At 34.3% G+C, this 12145-nt stretch overlaps 1 protein-coding gene across 4 annotated transcripts; it reads right to left on the minus strand.

The window, feature by feature from the left end:
- Positions 1-302: 302 nt before the first annotated feature.
- Positions 303-7048, minus strand: LOC114188677 (molybdopterin biosynthesis MoaE family protein). 4 transcript variants are annotated; one of them, XR_003605419.2, is made up of 7 exons: positions 6823-7048; positions 6482-6562; positions 4819-5515; positions 3723-3770; positions 3026-3083; positions 1956-2069; positions 303-515 (listed from the first exon to the last, which is right to left on the minus strand). XR_003605419.2 is itself a non-coding variant. In XM_028077265.2 (5 exons), the coding sequence occupies exons 3-4, from the start codon at positions 5375-5377 to the stop codon at positions 3724-3726; spliced, it is 606 nt and encodes a 201-aa protein (XP_027933066.1). In that variant the 5' UTR covers positions 5378-5515; positions 6482-6562; positions 6823-7047; the 3' UTR covers positions 2862-3083; position 3723. The 4 variants fall into 4 exon arrangements, 1 of the variants encoding a protein (XP_027933066.1); XR_003605421.2 differs by lacking the exon at positions 1956-2069; XR_003605418.2 differs by lacking the exon at positions 303-515 and having other exon boundaries at positions 1727-2069.
- Between the last annotated feature and the right edge of the window lie 5097 nt (positions 7049-12145).

A 12145-nucleotide genomic window follows, 5' to 3' on the forward strand; every position in this document is an offset into this window, starting at 1 on the left:
CTCATCAGTTGCATCTTGTGGTAGTTCTTGAAACATGTTGTTTAACCAAAAAAAAAATTATTGACTTCCCTTTTAGGGATTGGGCAGGGGGTGTTATCAACCCCAACAACAATCCCACCCATGGTATCAAGTTTGCAGGTGATGTTTCACCAGTAACAAGTTCACCATCAATAGGAAGACCCAATTGCAAAGCAACATCGTGTAATTAATTGCAGTAGATGAATCGTATGAGTCTCTATTCTTCACCTCTCAACTAATGTAGTTACTAAGTGACAATTGATGTCCATGTTAGAAAATGGTAGTAACTGACCAAATCTGGCAACATTCATTATTGTCTTAACTTGTGGATGAATTAAGTCAACATGGGCTGTAGCCCAAATATAGTATTTTCTTAATCGTTGCAGTATATCATTACTTGCCCAAATTGCTTTAGTAACATGTCTCTCTTACAATTGTAACACATACATATCACGACGAGGGAGCCTTTGGTTATGAACCATTGCTTTTATGAATACCTACAATAACCCAAATAAGTCACCAAATTAACAATAAAATGATAAAGCGATTTTTTTAATAATGTGAACATCCCGTGCCACTTCACAAATCATAATTTGTCAAATGTGTTAATATCAACATTGGTTAATGCATACTTTGCATTTATTGTAACATGTATATAACTATATATGACAATTTTAATGCAGAAATCCATTAAGTATCAATATATTACCAAATAAAATTTATAATCTAAATCCAAAATATCTATGCACTATAAAACTTATTTCCTTATATCCTATTTTATCTTTCAAATCTATACAATAAATAAATTTTCTAGGTTATAATAATTTGAAGTTTTTTATTTATGCTCGCTTCCGTTATTAAATCATAACATGTACTCACTACATATACAAACGTTTATGTATATATAAATATATAATTAATAAAAAATAATTAATGGTATCTAAAATTTTAAAAATAGAGAGGACCTATCCGTATATATCTTACAAAAGGTTTTATGGTCTTTTAAGCCATGTATTGATGGATTCAACTATTACAAGCCAGTAGTGCAAGTTGATGGAACTTTTTGATGGGAAGATATAATGGTACATTATCGACAACAATTGGTCAAGATGGAAACCGCAACATCTTTCCATTAGCCTTTGCTATTGTTGAACGTGAAACAAAGGAAACTATGATCTTGTTCTTCCAACTATGACACCTCAACCAAATATATGTCTGATCACTAATAGAGGCACAACCATACCTTCAGCACTACAATCCCTAGAAGTTGCTTGGGAAGGAAATGGACTCACATCCATTTATTGCATTCGCCATGTTTCCTCTAATTTCAATAAACAGTTCAAAAATGCAGAATTGAAGACACATCTACTAAACATGGGTACCTACATTAATTATTTTCAATTTTCTAATGCAATAAAACACTGTTATTTTCTAATATCGAATTTGTCACAGGTTATGAAATGAAACAACCCACACTTCAAGCAAAGATATCTACTATGAAAGTCGAATTTCAACAAGCAACTTCTTGGATAGACCAAATATCATTGGAAAAATGGACCTAAGCTTATGATGGGAAAAAAGATATGGCCACATAACAAAAACTTTAGCTGAATGTATGAACTTTGTTTTGAAGAGAGCAAGATCATTGCCAATTTGTGCTCTTGTTAAATTATTTTTTGAAAGAACAAAAAATGGTTCATGGAACGAGGGACAAAGATTGAATGCATGTTACGAGCTGGCTACCAATATCCAGAGGATATTTATGCTTTGTTAAGAAAAAATGAACAACAATATGTCATGTGTCATGATTGCCATAATTCAGTCTTCGATTTTCGGGAGATTTCCACTCCTCAACTTGGACGTCATCCAATGTCATACATTTGTTAAGTTAAATAATTGGTGGTGTGATTGTGGGAAGTTTCAAGCTCTTCACATACCTTACTCTCATGTAATGGTTGTTTGCTCAACCTCCCATTTAGAGCCTATTACATTTGTGGATCCTATCTGTAGCCTCCAAAGTATTTTCATAGCTTATGAGGTGCAATTTTAGCCTGTTCAAAATGAAGATTATTGGTCTACTTATATTGGTCCAAATTTAATTCCCAAACCTCACATGCAACGCAGACAATTAGGAAGACCAAGTACAAGTTGTATCCATAATGAAAAGGATTAGTCAATTCTAGACAAACCAAACAAATGTTCGTTTTGCGAAAATATTGATCATAACAAAAGAAATTGCCCAAATAGACATTGTTCATTTTGTGTAACTCTTGTCACTACATTGCATCAATTATGTTTATTTTAATTTCAATATATGTCACCCACTAATAATTAAGATGTTTCATTTCATGTACTTTTTATTAAGGAAATCTTCCTTCTTCTTTTTTCATGTGCATTTTTACTTTATTCTCCTATTAATTACTCAATTAAATTTTTAATTTTTTAAAAATTTTAATAGAAACAATTGAGAATGCAAAAAAAAAAAAATAAAGAATAAAAAAGTTCATTGAAGCTATGTCGTCTTCAGACGACTTCTTCATTAAAATTACAAGACTAAAGTCATGCCAATATGACACGACTTTGCTTAAGCAGTTAATTAAAGTTGTATGATAATGGCAGGACTTTACTTTTAAAGGGAAATTTTGCCATTTTGGCACGACTTCAAGTCTGATTAACAAAAGTCTTCTTATTTTGGCACGACTTCTTCATGGTGAAATCATACTATCTTGGCACAACTTTCCCTTTGTAGCAATTTTTTAAAAACTTGCACCATTCTTGGAATTACAAAACTAAATTGCACCAGAATTGTGAAAAAACCTCTGAATGTTTTCCAACTACTCGACTAATAAAGGAAATAGCCATGTTACTACTGGGAAATGAATGTTTACTGATTTCACAAGTCAACTCAAACTTCAAAGATTGCTCCACTACTACATTATATAACCAAACAAAGTAATTCCATCAATTGGAGGGTATATCCTTTACAAGCAAATTGAAAAACACTTACTCCTTGATGCATCTTCAGTTTTTCTCTGACCTTCAGCAACAGCGATGGAATCTATAGCCTGAAAAATGAATTCATGTTGTGATTACAGAAAATATGGTTGCTGACACAACAATCTATAACATACACAAATACACGAACATCCAAAACTTTCAAATTTCAATAAGCCAGGAAAATACCACCAATCTCATCAGACACAAGGAAAACACATCCAGCAACCAAAGTAATTGTTTTGTACAAATACAGGTATTGTATAATCAATGAACGACAAAGTCACCTGTATATTTATTCGGAACAGAAGATAATATCATCAAATCTAAACCTTACACACTATAAACTAAATTGTGTTTGAGTTATGCATTAGTTCATGTAGTACAGCTCATGTTATAATCTTCTTGATGAAACCACAACTAGGCAATATTTTTCAGGAATATGGTACTGAGGGACTACAGACCATGGATCCACCATATATAGGCAAGATTTTAGGCTTAATCATATTTTTTGACCCTGAAAAAATAGTCAACTTAGCTTTTAGTCCCAATTCTGTGAAAATATATGGTTGTAAACAGATCAACAATGTCTGGTATAGCCTGATTGTGCCACTATTACCAATTGCACAGCATATGTCCACTATTTCAATAATTAAAACTAACTTCAAAGGAAAAAGATACAGAGACTGGAAAATATATAACTGTATTACCTTATCTTCCATCTCCTCCTATATTTTTTTCATGTGACGCCTCATTAGCTGCAACACACATGAAATAGTTAGGTAACAGGACAGAATACAGAAAAAAGTTCTTATTAATTAGTAACTACAACAAGATTGAGGACCTTCACAGATAAAGGGGCAAGAGAGATAGGGGGAGAGTACAGCTAGAAACTAATCCACTAACTTGTGTTAGGAATATCTTAAGTCAAAGAGAGGAAAAGGGGCAGAGAAGAAACAGTTTCCTTCAAATGTTTGACATTTATCCCTTCCAGCCAATACATATGTGAATGAAAGGCAAAATAAACACGAAGAAAAATTATTGCATATATATTAATTTAGCAAGAAAAGGTGATGAAGCTAAAAGCTGCAAACACACTACAGGCTTAGAAGTGGCCTTAAGTTGATTTATTAAGAATGGAATGTTGCACTTCGAGTCAAATGATCCGGAAAAATGGTTAAGAAAAAAACAACTTTCAAATTGTACAATACGGAAGTCATTTGGCTTTGCACAATCCAAAAGTCATTTTTGGCTTCCAAATTGTACAATTTAGAAGTCACTTTCGACTACCAGTTTCTAGAATCTGGAAAGAAAAAAATGAGAATTTCTTAATATGGAGTGCAGGGGAAAATATATAGAGGTGCAGGAAGAATCGGCCCATGCATGGTACCAATCCAAGAAAAATCTTGCTATCATAAGCCAAAAACCCTTAATTATCAATAATCTTTGAAACGTTATGAAAGGAGTTGACATGCCAATATCTCACTAACACTGAAAAATAAATGTATTTCCATTTAAAATGGCATTAACTATTTTAAGATGAAGAAACAACCTATATGGATGGATATGCATACCATGGAGTTATCATTGAAGAATTTTTTTACCGAAATTATAAAAAATATTATCATAGTTATAAGGAACATTAACATTACTATTAAATATATTATTATAAGTATAAAAGTATTTCAAAAACTTAAATAAATCACTTATCATATCATATCATATAAAATAAAAATTCCTATAAAATATAATTATTTAATTGATTAAATTGATCAAATATACATAATTGACATTAGTCTTGGCTACCTTGATCATCAACCCGAACCTTAGTCCCACAACAAGCCTTTTTGGTCTGCTCTTTAATTACTACCTTTTTCCCGCAGCAACCTGCATCATTGTTACCAAGTTCGGACCTCCTCTCTAGGAACTCACTGTTCTCCTTCCAAACCTCCCCATTTGAATAGACCTCTTTTTTCCAAATAGGAACTTTGGCTTTTATCTCATCTATCAAAAATCTACATGCCTCCAGTGCATCTGCCCTGTGGACAGATGAGACAGCTATGAAGACACTTGTTTCACCCACAGGCACTGTTCCTATACGATGAGCAACAGCAATGGAATGTAGGTTCCAGGATGCTCTAGCAGATGAACAGATCAAGTTAATACAACGTATTGCCATTGGAACATAAGCTTCATATCTCAACTCCAAGACTGTTTTCCCTTCAAAAGTGTCGCGAGTTGTGCCAGCAAATGTTGCTATAGCACCAGCTTGTGGAGCACTAACAAAATTCATGTATTTAGCAACATCTACTGGATTCAGGTTTTCCAAGATTTCAATAAGATTTTTATCATCTTCGGCAGCCATTTCCACAAGTTCAGACACAATGATGATGGAACAAAATTCCAATGTGATCTGTACACTTTCTTCCTTCGAAAATTAAAGTAGACAAGTCCAGCAGTTCAACCTTCAAACTGATTATAGCCGCTCATAGTTCCCAAAGACCTGGTGAAAAGCTTCTATAATATTAGGTTATAATGTCAACATCAAATGACATATGACATATAAATAACATTTAAACGAGCAAATTCCATATATATGTAACTTGTTTCCTAGGAACTTTGAAGGCTAGAAAGAAACCTTGGTAATTACAAAATATTAATAAAGTAATAGTATTAATAGTAAAATATGATGGACTCGGCTTCCTATAAACTTCACCAAATGGAAACAATCAAAAAGAAAATAGCAGCAATGCTAGTTTCCAGAGTTGATGTAGGGAATCACGATGATTGATTAATTGAATATTGAAATTGAATATTGAAAATCAGAGATATTTGTATGCAGTTAAGGGGTGAAAGTACTTGAATTGTAAATACAGGAAGAGGAAAATGGAAAGGTAACACATTTCATGAAGTGATTTGAGAGAATGATCTCTCTTCATCCACACTGGTTAAGATTTACGAAATTAGTAGTTCTACTTCTGCAATAACACCAATTTCCATTCTTTTATTCTGATCTAGTTTCAATCTGAAATCCAACTAGTTGTCTAACTTTCAGAATTTTGCTACAGAGTCTATTAAATATGAATGGAGTGGGAAATTTTAAAAATTATACTAAAAAAGGCACAATTTAGATTTCACGTGGGGTTCTACTGCTTTGTGTCTAAGTGATAGTCTTGACCTACCTAGCTGCTATCTTCACAGTGTTACATTCTCTCACATTAAAAGACAGTGATACTTCAAATAAATTTCGCTCCCTTTCCAAGTTAGTTTAAATCGGCTTGAGGGAGGAAGGAAATATTTTTCAAAGACATCAATACCAATATTCAAACTTAGCCTAATATATGACAGCATACAATCTTCAGTAGGAAGACCATGCATCTCTTTCTAAAACTAGTTTTAAAATTTTAATAGTTTTAGAGATTAAAAAAATGAGATTGTACTACAATTTCGAGGATATCAATCAACCTACCCGTTTGTGTAACGTAGGATATCCATTGCTTCCACGGATGAACTCCCTTTTTCATCTTCTTCCAATTTGCAACCTCACCACCTGCAAACACATTTTATCAAACATTTTTCAGGAAAAGGTCAGATAATTGAAATTCATTGTCAAATTTGAGCACAAATCAATGTAAAATAGACAATAACTTGCAGAGTTAAGAAACAGAAATCTAAAAAATTAGCAAATTTTTTGGCAACCATCAACCCCTTAAAATTTAAAAATAGAATTTTTGCCTTTTCATGTAGAATTTCAATTAAACAAAAAACTGATCTTTCAAGTGAATTTAGAGAAAAAGTTTCTGCACTTACTGGAGGTAAATTATGTTCAATCCAATTGCTGAGCTTCGACGCTAGTTGGATTCAATTCAGTGATTCAGTCGCAGAAAGAAAGAAGAAGGGGCTTTTAGGTTTAGGTTGAAGCTGCTGCTGCAATGATTAGGACGAAATAAAACTAACTAACTGATGTCATCTCGTAGGTCATCTCTTTCTTTCTGCAACCCATAAGCGTCAGCACCACCGATGGGGTGGTTAAAAGATTGGACTGTTCCTTTACTGTTTTTAAAAAAATATTTTAAATTGTTTAATAATAACAAAATTATTGGATAATAAAAATAAAAAATTTAACTTATAATTTAAATTAATCCTTTAATTTAATATTTTAAATATGAATTTGTTTAGATGTATTAGAAATTTTGTTTCCTGAACTAAGATAATTTAAATTGAATTTAAAATAAATACTAAAATATCATTTATAAAAAAAATCACAAATTCAAATTAGGAAAAAAAAATACAACGATAAATAAATTTAAAATTAATTAATAATAAAGACACATTGATTATTTAATTAATGTTAATTATTTATTAGTTTATATAAATTTTATTGACATTTAATAGTTTATATAAATTACTCTATATGTAAAATTATTGTAACTCTAATATAAATATATGTAAAATTTATTTTTTTCATATAGTAAATTACTTTATGTAATGTCCCATTTAATTAATATGCATAATTAAAAGAAACACCACGTATAAATATTATAACAACATAGTCCTGGGATCCTTAATGCCACCCCTATAAAACTAGGCACACCACGGTGCCAACAGAAACAGGATAACGATCTTACGAAAAGTATATAAATCTAAGAACAACAAATACATGGGCCATAGCCCTAAAGAAAGCCCAAAAGAAACTAAAGTCCAATCCACGCGGACTATGCAGCGGAATTATCACTTCCCTGTTGTCCATGGGTGTTCCTCGCCTCTGCTTACACTAACAAGTTAATGATCATCACAAAAGAGAGTACCACACAACAGAACACACAACAATGAAAGTAGGGTAAGCTAGAGCACAAAAGAATTCATCCATACATTCAGTTATATTTACACAATCATGCATTCGTCTCAGACAAGCATGTTATGACTCCTCAGGCAATACACTACGACACGACTCGACTCATCCAGATACGTATAACTTGGTCGGATTCAGCAGATGCTTGCACTTGTGGTGGATACCTCTGCTCACCCTCGAGCTGCTCACCCCCGAGCTATGTGTTACAAGTGTTACAATGAATCAGTTTTCCCTCACCACAAGGTTAGCCCTTAATGAATTTCAGGCCTCCTGCTACCCTCACCATAGGAGTTAGTCCGCTCTAGGTGAGACTAACTGACCCCTTAGAGCGTCAGGATACAACCTTACCTTGAATCCTTACCTAGTTATACAGATGGGGCACCACCATAGACACCCACTAACAGAGGCCATGGAATTACGTCCTGACCAATAAAGCGCGACCCCGGAGGTCTCACCTAGAGACTCCAAGGAATTACACACTGACACAGACCAAAAATCATAAATAAAAAAAAGAGAGAACACTAATCATGCTTACAATTTCATACCAACCCCTGAACATAAATTCTCATTCATATCGCATGTTGAATCCATACCACTGGTCATTTCCACCCAATGAATATAGGGCCTCATCTCATATCAATACCATGTCCCTTTAATTCCAACCCACTCATTTATTTCGCATGCCAAGTTCCCACAATATCCATCATTCACCGTTCATGAATTATATCCCGCATACTTAGCAATCCATTATACATATTTCTCATCATATCAATCATACCCAAACAATACCAATCATCCAAGAGTAACCAAACCACCAAACCACGCACTGCCTCGCCCAGCCCCTCGCTCAGGCTGGAGGGTCTCGCTCAGGCAAGACAATCTCGCTCAAGCGAGTCCCCCTTCACCTAGGTGAGGGCTCAAAACAGAAACAGGAATCATCGCGGGATTTCGCTTAGGCGAGACCCCTCTCGCTTGGGCGAGTTGTTCGCTCGCTCAAAATAATGAGCTGGTCGCCTGGGCGACCTTTGGCGAAAAAGGTTTGGGTGAGCCTCCGCCAGACTCGCTTAGGCGAGTCGGACTCGCCTAAGCGAGATTACCAGTTCGCACCCTGGTCTCAACTGCAGCAGATGCGTTTTCCAAACCAACCATTCATACCAAGCATTCCACGCACAACCAAACAGTGATCAATCCATACAAACATAAAGCAAACTCAAGGACAAGCTACAAGCAACATACACTCGGAATCCCTAACTTCCCGTACCTGAAAAGGGTTAACAGAACCTTGATAACACGAACACGAGCACTGCAGCTCTAGGAACGAACTAATGAGCTGAAAATAGAAGGTACACAGAACAAAGGGGCGGATTAATACGAAACCCTAACTGTGAAATACAAAGGAAAAGCAATGGAACTCATACGATCTAGAAAGGGGCACTTACGTGGAGTAGGAACTGGTTTAGAGCTAGTTCGAGAAGGCTTGGGGCAAAACCCTAGCAGAACGTCCTGTGAGAGCAAGGGGGATGACGACTGGTTTCTGAAAGAGTGAAAGCGTACACATTAGGGCAGACTAGGATGAGTTTTATCCTTTGGACCAGCTCTTAGGCCCATCAGATTTGGGACAGCCCTTTATGTTAAAGGCAGAAAAAGAACAGGGCCTTACACTTTATAATAACAATATTAATTTGTAAGTGATAATAATTAATTAAATTAAAATATTATAAATATGCACATATTTCAAGTAATATAATGTGTATGAATTAATTTTTTAAATTATCTTTATTTAATTTTTAATTTTAAAAAAATGATGGCCAATCACGTTACATTCTAATTTTTTTTGTCTGTTAATTTGACAAATTAGATAAAATTAGATAAAATGAGTCGAATTGAATTCACATGATAATTACATATTTTGAGTATGAAGTGTACTAAAAAAACTTTATAACTTAACTAATTTATTATTCAAAGTGTTTATATATATATATATATATATATATATATATATATATATATATATATATATATTATATTATGAATTAACTTAAATTTTATGTGTTAATCATATGAACTTAATCATGTTTTTTCAGACAAAAATAAAGATTATCTATATTGTGTCATATGTCAGATGAAACTATTGTTCAATACTAAATCAAAATTATAGATTATTGAATTTTTTTTCTAACACATTATTTAGTGGGATGTTCATAATTTGATGTTATTTTATTACTTTATGTTTCTTCATTAATAATGGTATATTAATATTCCATTAATAATAATTTAGAGTGATGTGTTCCATAAATTAATTTAGAATACAAATGTGTAGATGATAAATGAAGATAAACTATATTTATATTTAGAAATGAGATAATTGTTAGTTATATGTAACTTATTATGGTGATAATTCTTAGTGCATTCAAAAGAACAGTAATAATAAAATTAATTTAAAAAATAATAATAGAAATAATAATAATATTGAAATAAATATTGGAAATGAACTATAGTTAAAAGTTTGACTTTTGAAAGAGTAAATATTAATTAAGAGGAAATAGTATCTTTCTTATTAATAATAAAACTCATTTATTTCTACTAGTTATTTAAAAAAATCAAATATTTTAAACATAAAAATAAAAACAATTATGTATAAATAAAAATATGAATGATATATGTAACGTCCCATTTAATTAATAAATGTAATTAAAAAAAACGCCACACACAAATAGTACGACCGTGCAGTCCTGGGGTCCTTAACCTAACCCCTACAAAGCTAGGCACACCACGATGCCAAAAGAAAAACAGTTGAAAGGTCTAACAAATACAGGTAGAGTATTAAAGCATATAGCAATACATGGGACAAAGCCCTATAGAAAGCCCAAAGAAACTAAGATCCAGTCCATGCAGATTATGCAGCGAAACCATCATCTCCCTGTTGCCTGCGGGTGTTCCTCACATCTGCTCACACCAACAAGTTGATGATCATTGCAAAAGAGAGTACCGCACAACAGAACACACAACAAAGAAAGTAGGGTAAGCCAGAGCACAAAAGAATTCATCTATACAATCCACTATATATATATATATATATATATATATATATATATATATATATATTCACCATACCATACCCACATATCAACCAAGTATGTTATGACTTCTCAAACAATACACGACTCGACTCATCCGGATACATATAACTTGGTCGGATTCAACGGATGCTCGCACTTGTGGTGGATACCTCTGCTCACCCCCGAGCTATGTGTTACAAGTGTTACAATGAATCAATTTCCCTCACCACAAGGTTAGCCCTTAATGAATTTCAGGCCTCCTGCTACTCTCACCACACGAGTCAGTCCGCTCTAGGTGAGACTAACTGACTCCTTAGAGTGTCAGGATGCAACCTTACCTTGAATCCTTACCTATTTATACAGATGGGGCACCACCATAGACACCCACTAACAGGGGCCATGGAATTACGTCCCGACCATTGAAGCGCGACCCCGAAAGTCTCACCTAGAAACTCCAAGGATTTATGCACTGACACGGACTAAACATGCTCAACCAATCAAGAAAGATTCATCATATAGATTTATACATACACATCGCATACTAGTTCTTCATAGTCCATCCCTTTCATTTTCCAATGAATCCATACTAGTTCATCATTCTCAGCCAACATAGTGGAATTTCATCTCATGCCAACCATGTCAATTTAATACCAACCACCCCATTCCTTTCACATGCGAAGGTTCACGCCCAAACCATCATTTATAATTCATGGATCACATCACTCATGCATATTGATTTGTCTCATGCATTTAACATAATAATCAACACCCAAACAAGCATAAACCATTTCAGAATTTTAGAAATAACCACACAAATGCACTGTCTCGCCCAGCTCCTCGCTTAGGCTGAAGGCTCCGCTCAGGCTAGAGGCTCTCGCTCAAGCGAGCCCCCTTCGCCTAGGCGAGGGCTCGAAAAACGAAGCAGTAGCTCACGCGGGATCTCGCTTAGGCGAAACCCCTCTCGCCTGAGCTAGATGCTCGCTCGCTCAAAAGTTGAACTGGTCGCCTGAGCGACCTTTCGCGTAAAAAGGTTCTGGGCGAGTCCCTGTCCATCTCGCCTAGGCAAGACTGACTCGCTTGGGTGAGATTATCAGGTCTCGCCACTGTTTTCCTGCAACAACCACACCCACCAATCCAAACAACATATTCATGCATTCACAACTAACATAACATCACACCAACCACATAATCTCGAAATAACAGCCAAACAACATGGAAAAAC

The sequence above is a fragment of the Vigna unguiculata genome, chromosome 6 (assembly GCF_037176805.1).
Source record: "Vigna unguiculata cultivar grain cowpea cultivar isolate G323 ecotype 2 chromosome 6, ASM3717680v1, whole genome shotgun sequence".
In the NCBI taxonomy this organism is placed as follows: Eukaryota; Viridiplantae; Streptophyta; class Magnoliopsida; order Fabales; family Fabaceae; genus Vigna; species Vigna unguiculata.